The sequence below is a fragment of the Perognathus longimembris genome, chromosome 15, assembly GCF_023159225.1.
Source record: "Perognathus longimembris pacificus isolate PPM17 chromosome 15, ASM2315922v1, whole genome shotgun sequence".
Classification (NCBI taxonomy): Eukaryota; Metazoa; Chordata; class Mammalia; order Rodentia; family Heteromyidae; genus Perognathus; species Perognathus longimembris.
Genome location: NC_063175.1, coordinates 7,678,878 through 7,704,207, shown reverse-complemented (window position 1 = coordinate 7,704,207; position 25,330 = coordinate 7,678,878). Strand labels below are relative to the sequence as shown.

Sequence of the window (25,330 nt, the reverse complement as noted above, 5' to 3'; positions counted from 1 at the left end):
ATGCTCACACACACATCTGATGATGAATGTCACCCTATTATTGGCTGTTATTTTTTTCCTTGAACAATTCATCAAATTCTTCTCTGCTGTCTGTCACTCAACGGTTTGATATGCTGTCGACAAAGCTGTGTCAATGAAGTCTAACGGATGGTTTGTTAATACAAAGAACCCAAAGACATTATTCTACTGTTACTCCTGAGACAATTATTACTGACTTTGCTAATTGAATAATCACCATTTTTTTTACAACTGAGAAGGAAAATATCTCACAGCTAAGAAAGAATAGGATTCAGTGTTTGCTTCCTAATCAGCATGTATTTCCTAATACTTGCTATTTTTAATAAGAGAAACTTTAAAAATTGTTACACTGGCTTTTAACATAGAATAACATATAATCCAGAATAAACCAACTAATTTCATATATATATCTTGAAATTATACATGGTTTTCAGAAACTCATTTATATGATTTTTTTCTTCAAGGTGGGTACCCAGTTGCTTATACCTTATAGGCCTAGCTATTCAGAGGCTCAAATCTGAGCATCCTGATTTAAAGCTAGTCTGGGCAGAAAAGCCTATGAAACTCTTATGTTCAATTAACCAGGAAAAAGCCTGAATTGAGGTGTGCACTGCGTAGCAGAGCACTGGCCTTAAGTAGAAAAGCCAAGCAAAAATGAAAGTCCTGAGCTCAAGTCCTAGTATGAACACACACAAAATTGCTTTTATATAATACCCACAATTAGATAAAGCATTACATGTCTCAGTAGACATGATGAAATTATGTACTTTTAAAATACTAGACAGCCAAGACTATCATTAGACAATATTGTGAAAAATTACCAACAAGTGTTTATACTACCTCATATAAAGTGATGACCCCATATGTTTGAGTTGGTTCTCTCCACTGAAGAAATATCTTCTCTTCAAAAGTACTTCCTTGGATGGACTCAGTAGGAACAGCACCTGGGACTGAGGAAGGATTAAGAAGAGTAAATGCTAAAGTTACGTTTCAATTCTCCACTGAGGCATAAGGCTTTGATTGCCTATGGATAGCACTCTGATTTATAAACAATTTAGCTACACTGTCCTTAGAAAGAATAATTCAATCAATTTTTCTATACAGTGTGCATCAATTAGAGAGAGCTCATGTGAATTTCTTTGCTTTCTCATAAGAGAAATGAAGATGATATGGAGCAGTCAGAGTCCACACACACTGCAGAAATGTAAGTAGGTAGGCAAATCTGGAAAATTATCAGGTGGTATTTGATAAAATTAAAGACGATGCCTAGACAAAGCTGGACATAGTGACACACACCTGTAATGCCAGTAGGATGAGGCAGGAAGTAGGATCGTGAGTTCAAGGATAGCCTGGGCCATATAATAAAATGCTGTCTTGAAAAAAAGAAGATGCACAGGCAGTATGATAAAAAAATGCCACCCTCAGGTGAGTCCTTGCTAAAATGCTTGCACACGGGTATCAAGAAGCATATATGAAAATATTAGTATAGCAGTGAGTTTAATAACAACAATAAAAAACAAACTGGAAACAAGGCAAAGAATTTAACAAACTGTCTTATAGTCATATGACAACAATATTAATAAATTGAAATCAAGTGACAGTTATATAAATCACCACAGATATACTTTGTAATCATAATACTGAGTGACAAAAGCATATAAAAAGAATATATGTAAAAGCTACTTGGAGGATAAGACCGAAGGAGCAATGGCTCAAGACCAGCTCAGGCAACATAGACTCCATGCCAAAAAACATACACATACATGTAGACACACCTCATATACACCCATATATGCATCTCTCTCTCCATTTGTATATATAAAAATGAACACATCTATTGAAAATAAATGGAAATTAATGAAGATTCAACAACAATGTGGTTGTTAAAAATCATTAATATTTAGGGAAGTTTCATGTTACCTTTACAATTCCTCTAATGAGGGAAACAGAATTTTCCTTATCAATTTTCTATAAAATAAAATTGAATATCATTTTTAACTATTATTTTTCAGGCCAAGAGCTGATGGCTGTAATTTAGCTACTCAGGAGGCTGAGATCTGAGGATGAAGCTATCAATAAGAGTCCATGAGACTCTTATCTCCACTTAATCACCAAAATGCTGGAAGTAAAGCCATGACCTAAGTAATAGGGTACCAGCCTTGAGCAAATAATCTAAGGGACAGTACCCAGTCCCTGAGTTCAAGCCCCGTACTGGCATAAAAAGTTATTTCTCATAATTTACTCAGTGCAGGTTTTGAGTTTGCTTTACATTATACATAGTTTAGCAAACTGTCATGTAAGTCTTTATTAATAGGACCTCTATACTCCCTAGGAGTATACATAAATACTAGAGCAAATGATGGAAAGACTGGAATACACACTGAGTGAACCAAACATTATCGCAGAGGACTCAAATGTCCTGATTTCTAAACCTATAACATATCAGCATGGTTATCCATGCCTGTAATCTCAGAACTCAGAAGTGAAAGAGGAGGATCACAAGTACTAGGCTAGTGTGGGATAGAGAGAGATACAGCAACTACAGAAACAACAACATGCAAACCTTAAAACGATTAAGGCAGTGGGGTTTTGGTTCAGTGCAAGAGATCTGAGAATCCCAGATAAACCCATACAGTGAGCTATCTTACTGGGTAGCAGAAAAATCTTCCAGTAAATAGTGCATGACATATCTATTTAAAAGAATGGATTCTTCTTTCATATTACGTATAAAAATTAAACCAAATTGATTCAATACCTACATATAAGAGTTAAAACTAAATAACTTTTAGAAAAGAACTTCGGTGGAAACCTATATGACCTTGGAGTAGGCAATGGTGTTTCAGACATCCTGATACCCAAAGCAGAAACAACAGAAGACAATGTCAATCAACAGTGAATCATGAAAATGGAGAGCTGTGGTGCTTCTAAGGGTACTGTTAAGAAAAAGGTAACACAAAGAATAGCACAAAGTTTTGACAAATTATATATCTTACAAAAGACATATACTTAGAATACATAAACCATTAAAACACAACAATGAAATAATAAAATTAGAAATAAGCAAAGGATCTGAATAAACAGTCCTTCAAACATATTTATAAGATATGCATGCACACACACACATACACTAGATAGCTGGAAAACTCATGGAGAAATTATAACCCTAATATTTTATAAGATATGCACACACACACACACACACACACACACACTAGATAGCTGGAAAACTCATGGAGGAATTATAACTCTAATACAATTCAGGAAGGAGTGAAAAATCACACAGCTACTTTGAAAATGGTCTTGCCATTTCTCAAATAGTCCAAAACAGACTTATAATATAACCAGCAGTTCAACATATATATATATATATAATTTAGATAAACACTCAAGAAAACTAAAAAGAAGCATGTCATCTCCAAAACCTTTGCAAAAACACAGCAGCTTTTCATTTTCAATTCATAATAAAAACTGGAAGCAACTCAAGAGTTCATCCTTGATTAATAGATAAACATATCTCAATAATTTTTGAGGGTGTGTGTACCAGTACAGGAGTTGAATTCAAGGCCTCTAGGGCTTGCTAAGCTTTTTCACCTAAGGATGGCACACTACCATTTGGGCCACACCTCCACTTCTGGTTTTTGCTTGTTAAATGGAGATAAGAGTCTCTTGGATTTGTCTGTCTAGGCTGGCAGATCTTAGCCTTCTGAATAACTAAGATTACAGGTGTGAGCCACCAGTGCCTGGCATAATCATTTTTTAAAGGACGGTTGGAAAAACATTTTAGATTGAACGGGATATGTGTAAGCCTGACAGCCCCCTCTCCCATAGCTTAGCATGCTCCTTCCCTAGACAACACGAGGCTCATCTAGTAAGGGTAGTAAATAACTAGCTCTTCCTTGAGATGGCACTCTTTTAGGGCTATTATGACCATGTAAGGCAACAAGATCCCCTTACAAGTGACCTTCAGGGTCAAGGCAGCTGCAGGACCCCCCTTGACAGCAACTATCAATTCATAGCCCCACATGGTGAAGCCCTTGGTCTGCACATCCACAGTGAGGTCCCCACCTCCAAGACCTCCTAGGTTACATATGTCACCCCAGACAATAGACCACACTTTTCACTTCTCCCGGTGAGAAGGGGTCTTGCCAGTCCTCTTTGCTGGCAATAAACTTTTCTTTTGTTCTTCTGTACCTGAATGTCTGCATGGTTTCTGGCAATGTCTAATATATTCTAACAATATGAATTATCTAATGTTCAGAAAGAATGCCAGTTTGGAGAGAGTGCCTGGAATTTCAAAAGGAAGTGAAAGATTTTTAAGATCCAAGCTCATCTTTCTAGTTGAGGGTATACTTGTATTGATTAGATTTGGAGTCCTTGCAGGTACTCTAAAGAGCTATATATGGGTTTAGAATCTAGAAAAATAATTACGGTTACATATTGTAGGCCTTAGTAGTTGAAGACTCTCCAGTCATTACGCTATGGAATCCAGACAAATTGCCAATCCTCCTGGCATTTTAGTTGCATCATTCTCAAAGTAGAGTTAGAGTGAAATGATTCCTACTGTAAGGAAATCTGTAAGTGTTCATAATAAGCTGAAGAAATCTATGGGAGTCTACAGCAAAGCAAACAACAGTAAGGAACTGAAGTTTTGACAGTTGCTAAAAGATTACCATCATAGCTAAAACATTAGAAAGTTCATCTATGACCACAGCAATCAGCCTTAAGAAAAGATACCAAGCATCTTGTTGAAGGACAGTAGGCCATGACTGAGGAAATAGTGTTCCTTACCTTGAAAGCATTTATTATGTCACTCTCTGAACACATTAGATAGAATTATACAAGAGAATCTATTAATCCAGGATAATTTCCCATTTGAATATTTATTAACTTAGATGCAGCTACAATAAGTAAATGCTTAGAAAAAATACACCTTTGGTTTCTTGTATTTGGTAAAGAGCATATAATAGTAAAAGCAACTGGAAGTTTTCTAACTATTTTGATCAAAGAACATTATAAAGGATAAACAGAATCAAATATCCCCGGGAGACCTTGTAATTGAAAACACTGTTGAAATATTGACAGGAAAATGTTAATTGTATTCATGTAATTTTCTTAATATAAAGAATAAAAAAAGAACTTTAAAAACACTAGATTAATTAAATGAGAAAAGACACTATCTTTCTGAACTTTAACTATGTAAATATCTATATGTGTGCAGTTCAGCCTTATGCTGTCCCAGGTGGCAGGATTTGAAGTCAGAGGGCTTCATGCTTGCTTGGCTTGCTAGTGTGTTGCTACTTAAGCCATATCTTCAGCTCAGCTTTTTGCTGGAGATGAGTCTCTTGGACTTTTCTGCCTTGGCTGGCTCCAAACCCTAATACTCCAAAGTCTCAGCCTTTTAATTAGCTAGGCTGAAAGACGTGTGCTCTGGCACCTGCTTTCCAGTACTGTTCTTAAGAATTAGGGGCTGGGGATATGGCCTAGTGGCAAGAGTGCTTGCCTCCTATACATGAGGCCCTGGGTTCAATTCCCCAGCACCACATATACAGAAAATGGCCAGAAGTGGATCTGTGGCTCAAATGGCAGAGTGCCAGCCTTGAGCAAAAAGAAGTCAGGGACGGTGCTCAGGCCCTGAGTCCAAGCCCCAGGACTGGCCAAAAAAAAAAAAAAAAAAAGAATTAATGTTTTCACACACACACACAAATCAGAACTACAATAAAGAAAAGCTTAACTTTGTTAATGGTGAATAAACAGAGTAACCCTGCTTTTTACTCTTCAAATTTCATGTTGTTCCACAATTACTCTATTTTTGCCTTTCTTGTCTCCATTGTTCTTGAAGCCTTTTCGTGTTTGTTAGGTGGGTTGGTTAGAAAACGCAATTTAAAATAATTGTTGTTTCTAATTAGCTGAATGCTGGTGTGCTATGGGAGCAATAGCTTTCCATTTGTAAATAATCTACAGCCTTGCTCCTAGGAGTGGGGAGATAATTTAAACAAAAACACACAAAATAAGTGATTCCGACCCTATATCAAAGGATTTCAAAGAAACCCTGGTGTGCGTGAGTTCTCCATTTGAAACTCAAGTGTTGAGCAGGTTCTCATTTCAGCAGATCATCTCTGCTTTGTTTCTAGAAATGACTTCATTTAATTACTCACTGGCTTAACCATTAGTGCTGTTTAAAACCTGAACTAACTGTTGGCCAATAATACTTTATTATCTTGTGCAAAGACTAATATGCTTTATTATTCCATGCAAGGACTAATTTTGTATTTTGGAGTATTTATTTCCTACTCAAGACCATGCATATTGCTGTTGAAGAATAACAATGGTTTCTCCTTGTAAGTAGTTAAGGATTAAAATGAAACACATGTAATGTGATGAAGGAACAAAGGAGTGTCTGCACTGCTATGAATTATAACAACAACAATAGCAGCAGCAGTAAGTATCTATTAAGAAAGTTTCCATGCTGAACCAGTAACTGGAGGTGATCAGTGAGGTAGAGACTGATGGGGGAGGATGACAGAAAGGGTGACATTGATCAAGATTCCTTGTACTCATAAGCTGACATATTGGATTGAAATCCCTCTGTACAACTACTTAAAGATAATAATTAATAAAGTTCCCTCTCTAGCAGTTACAATTATCTCTGCATATAAATTTCTTATAATCTTAATGTGACTGAGAACAGTTATTTTCATTTTTCATGGCATGAAATGAAGGTTTGGAGCCATCAAGGTCTTATCGAGTGCAAATAAGTTCAGCAGCATGAGCATAAGAGAGGTGGCAGGGGCTGGGGACAGCTCCAGGTAGGATTTTCAGTGGGAGAACTTTGAAGTGTGAGAAGATGATGAGTTTGAGAAGAGCTAGGGAGTCGAAGGGAAAGAGCACAGGGCAGGATGAAGGAGAGAGTCAAGGAGGGAGGAAGGGAGCAGGGAAGAAGAAAGTTCAGGAAGCAAAAGCATGGCATTCAAGATGCATAGGGAGAGAACAGGCTACAATAGAGGGAAGTTGTTACTTCTAGAGTAGGAGTCAAGATTCTAGAAGACTTTGAAAGCCAAGGCTTCCAGGTAAAGATACAGAGGAGAAGCCATTGAAAAGTCTTAGCGAGAAAGGTGCATTTTACAAATAAGTTTAGTGAGTGAAGAGTGGTGCCTTAGTGTGAGAGAAGGCAAGGACCTCAAAGGTTAGAAATAATGACAGAAATTTAACATTAAAAAAAGACTGGTAGTGGAAGTTGTGAGAAAAGAATAACCTAATGCTTTGGAAGTAGCGTCAACAAAATATAGGACCAGAATAAACATGCAAACACAAGGAGCAAGGGGCCAGTGTGATAATGTCTTGACAGTGTTCTCCTGTTCTGCAGGAACAGGAAGAAATGAAAATATAAGGATTCCTGTCCTTATGTATCTGCCTGACCTTGTGACTTGTGCCAAATGATGACCAAAAATAACTGCTGAAGAGTAAGCAACAGAAGCCTACTATAATGGACAAAGGAGAAATAAAGGAGATAATGTGAACTGCCCATTCATATGGGCTGTTTCAAGTCTTTCTTCATCAGCCAAAGTGTACAGTGGTAGATAAGTAGGTAACAAACATTCAAAGACACTTTGCTAGCCTTAAAAACACAAAGCATCAGCTGGGCGCTGGTGGCTCATACCTGTAATCTTACTCAAGAGGCTGTGATCTGAGGATTGCAATTTGAAGCCAGCCCAGGCAGGGAAAGTCCATGAGATTCTTTATTCCCCAAGTAACCAGAATTCTAGACGTGGAAGTATAGCTCAAGTGATAAGAGTATCAGTCTTGAGGAAAGAAAAGCTAAGCAGGAATGTAAGGCCTCAGGTTCAAGCCTCAGCACTAGCACCAAAAAGAAACAATAATGAAAACTAATAAAAAAAAATCCCACAAGTATCACTCCGCCTATTCAAAATTTAGAAAGTAATCAAAATCAGTTATCAAAACTGTAACTGGTTGCATGAAGAAACAAAAATAGATTCACATCTATTTTTTCCAGGAATAAATCTATCCTTTAATGAACTCCCGTTTGCCACTTATTTTGATGTCTGACAAATAAACTTCAGGTTAAATATATGATACGCTGGCATTGTATTTTAGGTACCTCAGGAACATTTTATTACAAACCAAAGTTCCAAGTACAATCAGGGCACAAGTATATTTGTACCTATGCTCTGGGTTTCAAGGCATTTTTTATAATTAAAATTATTTCAGAGGGTTTTATTTATTGATGAGTTGTTGGTGACATGAATGGTTTATTTGCTAAGTCTTGGTTTATTAACCTGATGTCTATTTGCAACACTGTCCACATGGGGAAAATGTCTCATTTTGTGACAGCTGATGGCAAGGCTTGTCGCATTGCACTGAAAGTAGCAGCAGCCTCTATTTTGTGCTGAATTTTTATCAGCAGTTGAAAAATTATTTCAGTGTGCCATTCAAATATATAAGAATAGGCGGTTCACATAACTTATCTCATATCCCCCAAAACAAATTTTCAGTCCAATGTTTTAGCAAAACCTGACAAACCTGACATTTAGAGAAATATATAGCATTGGCAATATATATAAAAGTACTGTACAGCAAACAAGGAAATCAACTTCTACATCTTCATTCCCTCCATTGGAAACTGTTTAAGAATACAAAGCAGTGTACACTTTTTCTAATAGTCAGCGAATCAATCCTTCCTTCTGTTGTCACTATAAACCTCTTACATTAAAAGAAATAACAGTTGCTAGTGGAAGAACAGAGTTGACACAAATGCATCATTTAAAAGAGCTCACCATCTTCATCCGTCTGCACGATGAGCTCTTGACTTTCCTTCCGCCCCTCAGGATTCATGAGGATGAGCTTCACGCTGACGTTGGTGTAGGGTGACAGGTTAGTGATTGTGTGCTGAGGGTGGGAATTATCTGTATCCCAGCTTACTTCTTCTCTCACTTGCTCTTGTCCTCCAACTTGGTAACAGTAGTGAACTGTGAGATTATAACTATGACAACGAGTGACATTGTATCCAAATGGCTCCCACCGGATGGTGATTTGTCGAGATTTGACCTCTACTACTTCCAGCTTTCTGGGGCCACGCATGGGATCTATTTTTTTTTTTTTAAAGAAAAGAAGAAACAGAACATGAGACAGAGGAAAAAAAAACCTTATAAGATAGCTGATGAAGCCTGTAAATCACATATATATCTACTTTTTCCTTTATCCAAGTCTTCTTTTCTTCTGCAATAAAACAATCCCTAAATCCTCTGTGTGTGTGTGTGTGTGTGTGTGTGTGTGTGTGTGTGTGTGCACGTGCACCAGTACTGGGATTTGACATTCATTTAAAGCCAGCACCACTTGAGCCACAGCTCTATTTCCAGTTTTAGGTGATTAATTAGACATAAGAGTCTTATAGACTTTCCTGTCCATGATGGCTTTGAATTAGTATCTTCCAATCTCAGCTTCCTGTGCATCTAGGATTATAAACATGTGCTACTGGTGTCCAGCACAATCCTTAAATCATAAGACCACTTGGGATACAGAAGAAAATTTCTGTTCAGTTCTGCACTAGAATGCATCTATCAGCCTTATTTCTGATGAATGAATAAAATGAAATGTGGAAAATAATTCTGGGAGGTATCTTAAAGGAAGGAGCTCACCATTTTTGTTTCTTCCCCCTTACTTGTAAATAAATTGGTGATGACAAGCTGGGAGCTCAGACAGTCATAATGGACCAAAAAGTATATAAATATAAGACATTCAAAACAATAATTAAGACAGAACCTGAGTTCTAGAATCACCAAGTTACCATACAACAGAGACAAAATTTACATTAGGAAGAACAGATGTTACCTTACTAAAGTCTCTTTTCCTTAATGTCTTTTTTGGCACAAGAAGCCAATCTTATTCATGTTGTAGTTTTCAAGATTCATTTATAATTACATATTTTTGAAAAATAAGAGCAAAAGCTGGAGGATTTAGCATAAAATAATATTGTGTTCAGGAAGCACAGATATATAGGCTGTCTTTACTTTTCATTTGCATAAAACATAGGATCAGTGCTGAGGTATATCTTGCCTATTCTTAAGAATGCATTAGTATTCTTCCTTAACTTGAGCTCCAAAAACAGTTCCAAGCTTAGAAATCTAAGTGACATGCAACAAACAAATAAATACTTTGAGTAGTTCAAATTTAAAATATATACAGAAGTTTAGTTTATGAAATGATAATAAAATATAGGACATCTAAATATATAACATTTACTGAATATTTTCTATATACTATGTGCTGTTCCAAGAAGTTGAGTACTAGGAATCTAAGAAAGGCTAAATTAGAAGGCTCTAAGTTAGCATACTTATAAGACATTTGATGATTTTGAGTTTTGTATTGCCTGAAGTGTGGTTACCATATATGAATGTACAGAGATCTACAGTTCTATCTAGAGTTGATAATGAAAAGTATATGTGAAATTGGACATTATGTGTGAATTGTTTTGCATGTATAAGCTCCTTCTCTCCCTCCCCAGGGAGGATTGTATTCACAATACATTGATGCAAAAATTGTGTCCAAATCAGGCTTGGTGACTTGCCTATGTCAAGTCTGGAACATGATACTGAAATTTAGAGATAACAAACAAACATTATGCTGTATTACTTCTTCTGTGGTCTCCTCCAGGACAAACAAGTCAGAAAAAAAAATCAGTGAGATTAAAGATATGTAAACAAGCAAAGGATAATAAATGTAATGAAGATCCAATGTATTTAATTTGGTGTCGAATGTGTTGGAGAGACTTCTCCATTCTCCTTTCAGGGCCAAATGCATTGAAAGCCAAAGTCTGAGCCATTGTCCTCAGCCCAGTCTGTGCTGCAGAGAATTGGAAATATGTCTGGACAATTATTGCAAGTTCTTATATCTATAATTTCTTATATCTATAAATCCCTAAAACAGGGCTGAAACTGGAAGTTTTAAACTCCAGAATCAAACCCTAGGAGTACCACATCAGGTCTAGAAACTTTGTTAGAGGAAGACTTATTATACCACAGGTAATGGAAGACAGAACGTTGGGGGTATGTGTAAAATACATTTTATCTTAGGTTACACAGGGAGAACTGTAGGCAAAAGGTGAGTAGGTTTGCACAGTTCAAACAGTCCCAGGATACAGGTATGTTCAGTGGTGGCATCAGATGCTCTCACAGTCTACCATCAAAGCAATGGTCAAACAGGGCCTTGTGACAGTAAGAGTTCTTGAGATCAAGTAGGCAAACAAGTCATTCCTGGATTCCAAAATGCCAGCAAAGTGACGAAAGGATAGACTGTTGAGGACAAGGGATACAGACCCAATGGAGAAGTCTGGGGTGCTTAGCCTTTATCTTGCTTAGTTTGTGATCCCAAGTGAGTAGTCCATGTGTCTTGGGGGACTGTGGGTGCATTTTTGGGGGGTCTTAATACCATTACTCATGGCTGTTTAGGACACAGAGGAAACTCAGAATCACGCCAAAGGGGGAAAATGTTTTAAAAAATGAAATAACACCTTGATTTTTACGTGTGCAAATTAAAATTGGTGTGTTAAAATTTTGCTCCAATTAGAAATGAGATAATAAAGACTATTTGTGCTACTCTACCTTGACAAACTTAGGAACCAAGGATGAGTGAGACAAACCTTTCCCAAAGAAGCAAGTGTGGCATTCCAATGGAATGGTACCTGTTGCTGATAAATTAGTAGAAAAGCTGACAGACAAAACTGTGGCCAATACAGCTTGCAGATAAGCAAACAGGCTAAGGATAAGCAGATAAACCAAACTCTGCCTGACAATAAAACAGGAGCAGAGGATACAAAAGAATGAGGAAGTAAGAAGGATTTTTTTTTAATGAGAAAATAAAGAGGCGAGAGTGAATATTTGGGGCCATAATTTTATAGGAAACAGAAAGGAGTAACTACACCCATCAGTAAACCATCCAATTCTCACTATCCCAGCTCTGAAAGAAGATGGCTAAAGGGCCAAAATGGTAGACACAGGCCTAACTGCAATCTTCTCCAGAACATGTCTATATCACATGATGTTTATTCTCTGCCTTATTTCACTTCTATCTTCACTATGTTCCTATCTTTCCTGGATTCTTTTCTTACTACATGCAATAAATCAAGGTTGTTTAGCTGCCATAAACTTTCTAGTAACATAATTGGTGTGCTTGGTGAATGGTTACATTACTAAATTAATTCTTTATATGTAAATTACTAGTGTTAGAGAAAATATCATAAGTCAGTTATTTAGAAATTATACTCAAGATTTATTTCCACATTATTAACTTACAGTTTAAAGGAAATGTCTAATTTTATTTAATGCTTCATTAGTTGAATGTTTATATAAACTTTTAATAAGCTCCAGATATCTTATATGTAAACAGATTAGCATGTGTCTACTCTCATTTTTCCTTATTAATCACAGGTTTTCCACACGACTATTCTAAAGCATTTTCCCAAGGTTTTAATCAATTGTACTTACTAAAAAGATGACAAAACACTTCTGAAATTAGTTTAAACAAGCAGTACTATTCTAACTTAATTTCCATGGAAAACTACTTTCTTCTGCATAAATTAGTTTGCATTATTTTAGTATTTCTTAGCCAAGAAAATGCACACTTAACTCCTTAGAATGGCGAAGTCTTGCTGGGAAGATGGCAGCAAAGCAATAGGGAATCACCCTAGCTCTCTCTAATCAGAGGCTTAGGCCTCTAACATGCACTTCACCCCAAGAGATCGACAAAAAGAAAAATATAAACCAATAGAGAATGACAAAAACAAAGCAGAACTTATACCTAACACACACAAGGACATGGAAAGCTGCAAAGTGCCTTCGCACCACTCCCCATCTCACCCCTCCACATCTCACACCGGCAATGCAGCTAAGCCATGAGAGCAGCCCAGTGGCTGTGACAGGACTTGACCAGTGCAGACAGTGACACTGATCAGCACTTTGGGACTGCTGCACCCAGACACAGAAAACCTTTACAATGCTGCCACTCAGCTCAAACTCAATGCCAGGAACTGTGACTACCCCACTGGGACCCAATCCCACAGGAGATAAGCACCAATGGTGAGCCAGAGTGCTGGGCCCCAACTTCCCGCCTGAGAAAGGACACCATACTTAAAGAAGGCAAAGAAGCCAGAGCCCTTCCTTATCCCCCTGTCTACTTTCAAAGAAAGACCACCAGAACCAGTACAGGTTGGCATTGGGACTCTGCATCCTCTGCAGTCTTAGCTGCCAGTGGACACCCTGATCTGCTAAAAGACTGTAGGAACAATCTCCCGAAGCCAACTGATGGAAGTGTACTCTTTCCAAAGCTTACTACCACCCCAGAGACCAGAACCTAGCCTCCACACACTCCTAGCCCCTACTGGGACTGAGCAGGCACTAGTCCACAAAATATAAGCCCGCCCACAACCAAATGCCTGTTAGTCCAGGGCCCCAGGCCCTCACTGCATGGGAAGTAAACTCTAGTCTGGGACTAACAAGGCACCAGTCTGGGATTCCAGTGGGGACAATCTCCCATACTACCCTGGGGGAGCATATGCCTTCTCAGGCCTATGCCTGTTCCTATTTAGGACTTGGGCAAGGACAACCTCCTAATAAAGCATAGGTGGACCTTGCATGCTCCTGAAATAAATGCCAGTCCAAGACTCAGGTCAGAATGAGCTCCCCACTTTGACTAGCTGTAGTCTGCCCAGCCTAGACACAGAACCAGGAAAGGACACTAGACTTCTGTGTTCTATATTATGTGAACCCATCAGCAAGCCTAAACCTAGGCTAGGACACCAGACTGCCCTGTACAACACAGAACCCAAACAACTGAACAGGACACATTATACTTGTGGCACCACCCAGAGCTGAAAGTTGACAAACACAAAGTTGAACAGAGATCTATGCAGCTAATCACTCCACCATCAGATTCATCACAACCTGTATGGCCAGTGAGGATTTTCTCCCAATCTGTGGGCTTTCTATTTATCTTGTAAGCTATGTCCTTTGACATGCAGAAGTTCTGCAGTTTCATGCAATCTCATTTGTCCAACCTTTCTTTTATTTGTTGTATTTCTGGATCTTTATTAAGTTTCAACCAATGCCATGGAGCCCTAGTGTTTTCTATATTCTTCCCTGCAATGTTTTCAGGGTATCTGCTTTTACCTCAAGGTCTTTGATCCATTTGGAATTTATTTTGGTGCAGGGTGATATATAAGGTTTTAGCTTTAGTTTTTGATGGGCGTTTAACCAATTTTGCCAGCACCATTTGTTGAAGAGGCTGTCTTTCTTCCACTCTATTTTTTTGGTGCCTTTATCAAAGATTAGGTGGCCATAGGTCTGCAGGTTTATTCTTGGGTCTTCAGTTCTATGCCACCGGTCCCCAGGCCTGTTCTTGTGCCAATGTCAAGCTGTTTTTATTACTAATAGAGTTTGAATTTTGGTACTGATATTTCTCCAAACAAGTCCATACTAAAGCCACCAGCACAACCATGTTCATTGCAGCACTATTTACCATAGCTAAAATATGGAAACAACCCAGATATCAGTAGATAAAAGGATAAAAATATTGTGTTATATATACACAATGGAATTCTATGTTTCTATCAAAAGAAATGGCACTGCCCCATTTCTAAGAAAATGGAAAAACTTGGGAAAAATCATACTGTGTGAAGTGAGCCAGACACAAAGAAATATAGATTCTATGGTTTCCCTTATTGATAGCAATTAGTATATGTCTAAGAGAGTCCTAGTAGATGATCACATTGGCTCAACAGCTATGTACATATGATCACATAAGTTATGCTAAGTGAAACGAATGGCAAGGTATGGAAACAAGTGGTTTATCATTGTTGTTGTTATGTTTAACATACTATGTGAAAATATTTCTTTTTTCTTTTATCTCCCCTATGGTTTATCCCCTGTTGTCACTGTATTTGATTTTGGTACCCTGGGTATTGTATATATGTTTGTCTGAATCAGGGAAGGGAAAGGGAACATCAAAATGGTGAGACAAAGGGTAAAAGGCGAATCAATGCAACAGCAATACTTACAAGACAATATGTTGTAAACTAAGTCTACAACTTTGGGGGATTGGGGAGGGGAGAAGGTGGGAGAGAAATGAGGGAGGAAGTAACAAGTTTGACAAGAAATGTACTCACTACCTTCCGTATGTAACTATAAGTTACATATGTACATCACCTTGTACCTCTGTACATCACCTTGACAATAAAAATTTTTTAAAAAATAAAGGGGATGTTCAAAAAACAATAGAAAAATGCAAGGTGGAAATGACAAAGAACATAAGGTCACCTAAAATGATACAGAGAGAAAAACAGAAATGGAACATACCTAATTAAAAGATGAAATTAACCCTATGAGAATTGACCTTAACAATGAACTTGGAAGCACAAAAGGTTTACCTTTCTTACTACAAACCACAAGTGAAAGCCTACGTAACAGAATAAGTGAAATGGAAAACAGAGTATCAGGAGTTGAGAATAAAACAAAAGAATCAGAATAAAAACCCCAAAAGCATGGGGAGGGGGTGACACTGAGAACATGCCAAAGGGAAATCCAAGATTTTCCAGACTCAGCCAAAAGAACAAATGTAGTCAGTTTAGATCAGTGGGAATAATTCAAAACTAAAGTCACTGAACACCTACTCAATATACTAATAACAGAAAACTTCCCCAGTCCCAGTAAAGAAAATCTCACCAACCTGACAGAGGTATTCAAAACTCCTAGTAGACAGGATCCAAGAAGAAATACTTCTAGACACATTTTAGTGAAAACTCTGGATTTAAAAAACAAGGAATTAACTTTTAAATTCAGCAAAATCAAAGGAAAGAAGGTCACAATCATTGTAGATCTCCCTACACAAACCTTCTCAATGCAAGAAAATCCTGGAATGGTCTAATTCAAGTCCTGAAGATCAATAATTGCAGTGAACCCATCATTCACCACTGATGGAGAAACTAAAACCTTCCATGACAACTAAAAATTAAAAGGCTTCATGAGCACTAAACCAGAATGACAAAGAATACTAAAGGGAAAGAACATACAATCTGAAGAAAACAATTCAAGTCAAGGAAACACATTAAGACAAAAGTCACTAGAAGGCTAGTTTTAGTAAGCACAGGAAGAAGAAAGAAGAAAAATACAGGAAAATGGCAGGAAACAAGACACATCTCTCCATAATAACAATAAACACTATTGGACTCAATTCTCCAACCAAAAGAAATAGAGCAGCACATTGGATCAAAAAACAAGATTCATCCATTTGTTGCCTCCAAGAGACCCATCTCACAGTGAAAGAAAAAGACAAAATTTTAATGAAGAGGCAGAAAAGGTTCTTTCTTCTGAATGGATTCTGCGAGAAGACAGGAGTAACTATTACTGGTATCTGATAAAATACATCTTTTTCATAAAATCAGTTCCAAGAGACAAGGAAGGTCATTATATATTAATAAAGGGAATGATCCATGAAGAGGAAATCAGTTATCAATATTTATGCACCAAATAATGGAGCACCTAAATGCATTAAATGAACACTTTTTGACTTAAAGAGCAGGCTAGACCACAACACAATAATAGTGGGAAATTTTAATACTACACTCTCGCCAAAGGACAGGGCATCCAAACCAAAGATAAGCAAATAGAATATTAATTAAATGACACTATAACACAAATAAACTTAACAAATATCCACAGAATATTCTAACCAACAGTGATCCAGTTCACATTCTTCTCAGCAGCTCCTGGAAGATTCTCCAAAATTGATCATATCATATCATAGGACATATAAAGAACCTAAGAAAATACAAGAGGTTTGAGATGACTCCTTGCATCATCTGACCACAGCGGAATCAAACTACTTCTTAACAACAACATATACTGCAGAAAACACTCAAACACATGGAGACTAAATAACACACTACTGAATAAGACATGGGTCACTGAAGCAATTAAGAAAGGAAGTAGAAAGTTCTTATAATTCAGTGAAAATGAAAACATATCACAAAGGAACCTCTGGGATATAACAAGAGCAGTGCTGAAAGTTTATAGCTCTAAGTGCACACATAAAGAAAAGAGAAATAGCTCATGATGCAATTAAAACTGCTAGAAAAACAAGAACAAACCAAAATTACTAGATAGAGATGGCAAATCTTAGGGCAGAAATTAACGAAAAAGAGACTGAGAAAAATTATACATAAAATCAATGAACCAATGTACCTACACTATCTCTGTAATCTTATCTGAGTATATTGGAAACCGTGTTTACTGGTATTGGAAGTAGGAAATTCAAAGGGAATACCAAATCTGAGAGACACAGGGTAAAAAAAGAGAAACAACTACAAAAGCAATACTTGCAAAACTGTTTGGTGTAAGTGAACTGAACACCTCGGGGGGGGAGGGAAAGGGGGGGAGGGAGGGGGGCATGAGGGACAAGGTAACAAACAGTACAAGAAATGTATCCAATGCCTAACGTATGAAACTGTAACCTCTCTGTACATCAGTTTGATAATAAAAATTTGAAAAAAAAAATCAGTGAACCAAAAAGCAGGTTCCTTGAAACAATTAATACAGCTGACAGAACACTAGCAAGATTGACAAAGAAGAGAGGAGATTCTAATCAATAAAATCAGAGATGCCACATTGCAACAAATGTCTAAGAAATCCAAACAAAAATAACGAAATACATTCAAAATATATTCTCAAAATGGGAGGAAAACCTAGCAGAAATGGACCAATTTTGCTAGACATAAGATGTCTAAGCTGAACCGAGCAGTTATAGAACAGTTTAACAGGCCAATAACAAGCAATTGAGATTGAGGAAAAAATCAGAAGTCTTACAACAAGGACAAGCTCAGGCCTGGACGGATATACTGCTGAATTTGATAAGACTTTTAAAGATCAACTCACCGCAATACTCCTCAAGCTTCTCTATGTAACAGAAAGAGAGGGAGCAATTCTAAACTCATTCTATGAAGCTAGTGTCATATTCATCTCATAACCAGGTAAGGATCCAACAAAGAAAAAGAGAACTACAGACCAATTACTTTGATGAGCACAGACACAAAAACTAGCCAACAGAATCCACAAACAATGCACATCCATGTTCACTTCCACAGGATTCACAACAGCCAAGATATGGAAACAGCCCAGATGCTCCACATGCATCCAAAAAATGTGGTCCCTATACACAATGGGATTTTACAGAGCCATTAGAAAGAACAAAATAATGTCATTTGCAGGGAAATGGATGGAATGATGACAAGTCATGTTGTGTGCAGTACGCCAAGCTCAGAGAGACAAACAGCACAAGTTCTCTCTGATATATGGAAATGAGACCTAAACACACTGGGATGTGGTAAATTATTCAGGATTCTATATACTCACACATAGGGAGACCAAAAGGGAATACTCTTAGGATAGAATCACAAAGGTGAAATATCTAAGTGCCTCCCTTTCTCTCTCTAAACACACACACACACACACACACACACACACACACACACACACCAACTCCAAAAAGACCTCTTTTTTTTCTTTCTTTTAATTTTTTAGTTTTTAATGATTCTGTCTTTTTCAACTAATTGATGGTATATTCACATGTACATCATCAGAAGGGCTGTCAGAGGGTACAGAATTTGAGGGAAAAACTACTTTGTTTAATGGAAACCCCTTTGTACAACTACTTAAAGAGAATAATAATAATAAAAAAGAAGCAAAAGATTCTGTCTACATACTGGTCAAACTGTCTTGAAATGAACGAGCTCTTTCTTCTTCTTTGCTAGTTACTTTTTAGAATCCCATCATGTTAAAATTACATCCCCAGCTTCTTATTCATTTGTCAAGACAATTACACTTACCACAAAACAGCCATCTATCTACAGCTAAGTATATATAGCCACTCTTGTCATGAATTTTAATTAATACACTAGCGACAGATGTGTGAGGTCCAAATGATAGATGAAGAGGCTCTTGGTTATTAACTGGCATTAAGTTTCAGGTTAACCCAAACCTGTTTTATAAAAGCACCTGTGTAATAGGAATAGTCCCTGACAACCTGTGTTAGAATTTTTCAACTTTACAATGGTGAAAAAACAATGCATATTTAGTAGAAGCTGTATTTCAAATTTGAACTTTTATCTTTCCCAGGCTAGCAACAGTGAGTGACAGCTCCCAGTTGAATCAGCAATCATGAGGGGAAAGAGACTAAGGCTCTCCCATGCACGCTGTTGCTAGTCCGACGTTTGGCAAGCTAGGAGGAGGGTTCAGTGCTGTAGCAGCTTAGGATATCTTCACCTTAAGATGGGTTTACAAAGAGAAAACTCCATCACTAGTCAAGGTGCCTCTAGGTTTCTTTTTATACAGACTTTGTAGCCTTAGTGGATGGCCTATGGTTCTGCTATAGCCACTAATATGTTTATACCAACACAACAGAGCTAATATAAATAGGGGTAACAGACGAATGATACCAACACCAAAGTGATAAAATCACTTTAACTCCTAAGCCCATATCAGAATGTTAAAAGACTGAAAGAGAATTTGAAGCCACATTTGTCAAAAACCACAGGGCTCATCAAGGGATGCAGCACTGGTCATTGTCTCCTGGGAGGATCCAGATGAAAAGTTAAGTGAGTTGGGGAAATGGCCAATGAGAAATATGTTACCTGGGACAGAGTAAATGACTAAGGCTAATCCCCAGCCCAAAAATGATGAGGATGAAGAGGATGTAGTAACAACAACAAGGTCATATTTGTCCAAAAATATGAGTGAATCCTATGTGCTACCATGTACTTGTGATTGCTGAGTCCAAAATGCCAAAGAAAAGTTGACAAGCCTTTCAATTCATCCTAAGTGTCCTTTCCTTCTGCTAGTCTGCAAAATGTAGTTTGAACCAGCCATAGACTTATAATCATTGCAGCTGAAGTTAGTGTTTTATAGTGCCTTTATTTTCAAACTTTCTGTAGAAACCTTTTCATTAATGTACTGATAACTATGAATGAATTATTTTACAGGGGACATTTACTCTAATGTGTTATATTAATCATCATTGACGTTTTTGAGGGGCATCACTGTAGAAATACATATCACCATGAAGGAAATATATGGCCACTTCATAACTAGAAATGTGTAATTTCAGTAAGCTAATTGCCACTCACACTGCATTTCTGAAAACTGAATACAAATAATGGTTTCCCCCCCACCCCAGTATTCTATTCTAACCATTCTATGTGCACATGTAAATCACTTACACTTAGATAACAAGGTAATAAATTATATTGATAGGACCAGTAGTTAAAGCACACTTGTTCCTCTTTTCTCACAATCCTAAAGATGCTACTGAGATTAAGGATCAATTCCAGGCCATTTCCCTTCCACACTCACACACTGGCAAGTCTACCTTCTCTGAAATGGGCATCATGACAGACGCACTGGCATGAAACATAGGGCTTATCAGTCTTGGGTACAGAGGCTCATGATGAGAAAGAGAGACAAAAATGGCCTCCCTGAGGAGCTAATAGGTGGCGGTGGGGTGGGGGAGTGTATCCAGGGAGCTCTGAAGCATTTTTCATTTTGTTCTCTTTCTGTCAGTTTGAGCCAGGTTTCCCATAGAGAAGCCTGACAGCTGCAGCCCAGACCTGGGGGACCAGCAAGCCCTGCTGTGGCCTCCAGGGCTGCAGCTTCCTATTTAATCAGTGATCCAGGCTCCCTCTCCCGTCAGTCCTGTTCCTCTCCAAATAAGGGGCAGAGCTGACTGATAGGATCAATTTCCAAAGCAGGCTCAATTCACAGCTCATTTCTCTGGAACTCTACACTTTACCTCCTATTACTTCTACAGTGCTTGCTCAGAAACTCAATTTCAGAACCTGTGAGAGATATTTGGGTGTAATTTTAGGATCCTGTCATTGATAATCAAAAACATAGATTACAGCCAATGCTCTTTTCTACCTGTTCATGAACCACACAGAGGTCTATTACAATGAGGGGAATAGCATCTGAGTGGCATGGTGTCCCCTTCAGCACCTGCAAGCTCTTGTCTTCTGCCTCACCAGATTCAGATTCCCCAAAGAGGGTGACACATAACAAAGCCATCGCTTCGTTTACTATTCAAAAAAACCAGAGCAAACACACAATTTACTAGTAGTACACGTGCCTACCCAACAATTCAATATTCCTAAGTAGCAAAGATCAAGACATGTGGTGCTCTTTTTAACAAACTGTTTTTGAATCAGTAAATGCTTTCCAGAGGTTAAAGAGCATCTTCCCCATTGAAGCAAAGAATTCTGAAATAAATCAAGTTGAATTTACATCTAAATGCCACTGGAATAACTGAGTAAATTTAAACTTAGAAGAATTTTATAATCTGAAGGTTTTCTTCAACTAGAATCTTCTTCCCAATTTGCATTAAGACTTTTCATAATTTACCCTAACTAGAATCAATAAATTCCCGCACAGCATTTGGGAGACTGAAGCAGGAGAATCAGAAATTTGAGACCAGCCTGACAATGTAGTGAATTTGAAGCCAGCAAAGACTAGAGACTAATTTTATCTCAAAAAAAAAAGGTAAATAAAACAAAATGAAATACTCTAGAAAACAAACAATTATTCTTAGTCATAAATTACATAATTCTACACAAAGGAAGACTAATTTAATTTCTCTTTAAAAAAGCTGATTTTCAAGGAAAGCACTAAGTTAACATATGAAATAGTCCTTCAAAAATAAATGTATAAACATTCAGCAGTTCTAAGCTCTACATGGAAACAAGCATTCCACGTCATTACTTGGTTTATAGTGGGCATAATTCTCACAAGGTCTTTCAGTTTTTCCAAAGACCAATTTCAATTAGGCCTAATTTCTAAACCTAAGATCCTATGTTGCTGTGAAATGCATGATCCAGACATGAATCGATCATTTTATTTTCCATCCCATGAGAAAGCTAGCATTTCTATTTCCGTTATATAAAGGATGGCCTTGTGTAAGAAGGCAGGATCCCTTTTACTAGAAACTAAGGTTCCCTCAGGGATCAGTTGACAGCTGCACCAGCCCTGTACACATCAGTCTTCATAGTGGCCAAGAGTCCCTTTAGTTATCCACTTGGTCAGCTGCTGAAACAATGAAGTAAAAGAAGATACCTTATGACATTGGTTAGACACCAAGGTTCTTATTTCAATTCCTTCCACTTCCTGACTTGCTATTCCCAGACATAGATTTGTATTTTTATTGTAGGATTCTCTAAAATTTACACAAATGCTACTATCCTTCTTTGCAACTTGATATTTCAATGTGGCCAAGTTAAAGCATAAGCACCTAACATTTAATAATTCATGTACAGAATTGCATTAGTTAAGGTATAGTTTACTCATCTAGGGATGAAAGGCTGATCTACTTGCTCATTATTACAAGAAGTGGCACAGATCACACCCAGAAGCTCAAAAAATGGGCAGATAACTTGGATGATGGCAAACTGTCCTCCAAAATATTGTTCAAATATTCCATTTTCTCCAAAGATATCCAATACTGACTTCCTGAGAACATACCTTAAGTAAGTGGTACTCAATCCAGTTAAATGTGAATAAGCAAAATTTAATATGGGACAATTATGAGTTGCTACACTTGAAATAACCCTTAAACTAGATATTAATAATGTACAAAAATACTTTCTTTGATAGGAGGAATTCTGACAGGTGTCTGTGAAAAGTCTCTTAATCATTCATTATATTTATTATGTTATAATATGTATTTGTATGAAAGCAAAGCATTCAAAGTTAAAAAATAGGTAATTAGATATATTCATAAATTGATGGATAATACATTCCCACAATGATTAACATTTCTGAATATAATTAATACTAATTATTATTGTTCTTAATAGTTAATAATATTCCCACAGTGTATTAGGGCTACTTTTTCCCCAACAGTGTATTATTTGGGTTTCTTTTTTCCAAACCTGAATTTATTGTTTGTATTCTTGATAATGGCCAGTCTAACTGGGGTAAGATGGAATCTCAGTGCTGCTTTGACGTGAATTTTCTTTACAGAGATGTTGAACATTTCTTCATGTGTCTATTGGCCATCTTTACTTCTTCTGAGAAATCTCTATTTAGTTCTTTTTCCCATTTATTATTTGATTGTTGATCCTTTGAGAATTTAGTTTCTTGGGCTCTTTGTATATTCTGAATATCAGGCCATTGTTTGATGGGAGATGTTTGCCAACTATATATTTTGTAGGCTCTCCTTTTAGTTTTATAACTATCTTTTTACTTTTATCAACTATGTCCTTCACAGATATTTCTTAATTTGATGCAATGCCCATTTATCAATCCTTTCTTCGATTTTCTGAGCCTCTGGAATTTACTCAGAAAGCTCCTGCCTATGCTAAGAAGTTCTGATGTTTCTCCTATTCCTTCCTGTACTAACTGAATCATTTCTAGACTTATAGTGAAGCCTTTGATCTTTCTTTTTGTCAGTCATGGGGCTTATTGAACTCAGGGCCTGAGAGATGTCCTTGAGCTCTTTAACTCAAGGATAGTGATCTGCCACTTTGAGCCACAGCTCCACTTCCAGTTTTCTGGCAGTTATTTGGAGATCAGAGTTTGATGGACTTTTCTGCCCAGTGGGGCTTCGAACTGTGATTCTCAGATCTCAGCATCCTGAATAGCTAGGATTACCAGTACTCAGCTATCTTTGATCTAATTTGATATTAGTACACAGATAGGGATCTAGTTTCAGTGGATATCCAGGTTTTCTAACATGCTTGTTAAAGTGGCTACCTTTTTTCAATCCTATGTTTTTGTGTTCCTTATCAAATATTAGATAGCTGTAGGTCTGTGCGTTTATTTCAGGGTCATCTATTCTCTTCCATTGGTCCCCAGGCCTGTTTATCTGTCAATACACCAAGCTCTGTAGTAGAGTCTGAAGTCTAGAGTTGTTATACCTTCCAATACTAGCTTTATTTGGCTCAGGGTTACTTTTGCAATTCGGTCTTTTGTTGCCCCACAAGAATTTTTGGATTTGTTTTTTCTATTTCAGTGAAGATTGGCCACTCTGGAAAGCAGTTTAGAGATTGTTCAAAAAACTAAACACAGAACTGTCCTATGATCCGGTAATAATTCTCTTGGAACACTTATGCAAAAGATTAAAAATTAGGATATAGAAAAGCCAATTGTACAACAATGTTCATTGCTGCGGTATTCACCATAGGCAGCTCAGATGCCCTTCAAAGAACAAATGGATCAAGAACAAAATAGAAAATAGGGATGAAAGATGAACAACAGAGTCTGAATTTATCTATGTCTAACTCAAAGTGCCAGAAATAGAAACAAATCATATACTCTTTAAAAATAAAAACATGCAAAAATCACATTAACAAGAGGCAAACTGAAATTTGTGCACGTTTTGATATACTATAAAATGCTTCAGAGAGATCTTATAAATGTCTGAAGAAAAGGAGTTTATCTCTGTCAGGAATTCTTAGGTAGACTGGCAGCTCTCAGAAGCCATGACAGAGAGCAGAACACAAGGGGAAAGTATAGTCTAAGTCAGAGGAACTAATATATTAACTCAGAATTTCCCACCCTCTAAACTATCTTTCCTGGATAGACAGGAAACCAGGGTAACATCAAAGACTCATAACTGGGTATGTTTATTATCCATGTGATAAATTACAAAAGGACCAAAAATCAGGAAAAAAATAATATTTAAAGTAAGGCCTGAGATACTAGGAAAAATGAGATAAATATCTAAATGATGTTATAAAATAATAATGTGTAACTTGGGAACTTTATAGCAACCAAATTATTCACCAAATTATTCACAACAGCATCTAAGCAGAAGGGGCATGGCTCACAGTTCAGTAAGGTTTTTACATCATGAGGGAGGGAGGTTGATGGTGCAAGGCATAGAATTTTATGTAGATAGATACTGCAGACAAACACACATCATAAAGAAAGCAGTACTGTGACATCTGCAGCAACAGTAAGTAATAATAGTAATAATACTATCACTGAGCAGAGAATACAGGTAGAAGTGAACATAAGGAAGGATGGAAACTCAAAAGGAAGAATAGAGAAGTGGTAGAAACAAATCCAATATTTATAAAAAGAATGACTATATATGTATACATGCAATTTTGCTGATTAAGAGACATAAAATCAATATATACTCTTGCTATAATCTGTATAATACATTATAGAACATAGAAAATAGAGAAATGGAAAGAAAAATTATAAATATTTTCCAAAAGAAACACTGACCAGGGCTGGGAATATGGCCTAGTGGCAAGAGTGCT

The 25,330-nt window shown here is 37.2% G+C and overlaps 1 protein-coding gene across 8 annotated transcripts in view; it reads right to left on the bottom strand.

Annotated features, from left to right (window-relative positions):
- The window catches only part of Ptprm (protein tyrosine phosphatase receptor type M), a 767,348-nt gene that overhangs the window by 318,461 nt on the left and 423,557 nt on the right, over positions 1–25,330 (bottom strand). For all 8 annotated transcript variants that reach the window (XM_048363182.1, XM_048363174.1, XM_048363176.1 and 5 more), the window contains 2 exons: positions 8,811–9,119; positions 859–968 (listed from right to left, as the gene is read on the bottom strand). In XM_048363182.1, coding sequence (XP_048219139.1) covers positions 859–968; positions 8,811–9,119 — 419 coding nt within the window. The remainder of the gene's footprint in view (positions 1–858; positions 969–8,810; positions 9,120–25,330) is intronic.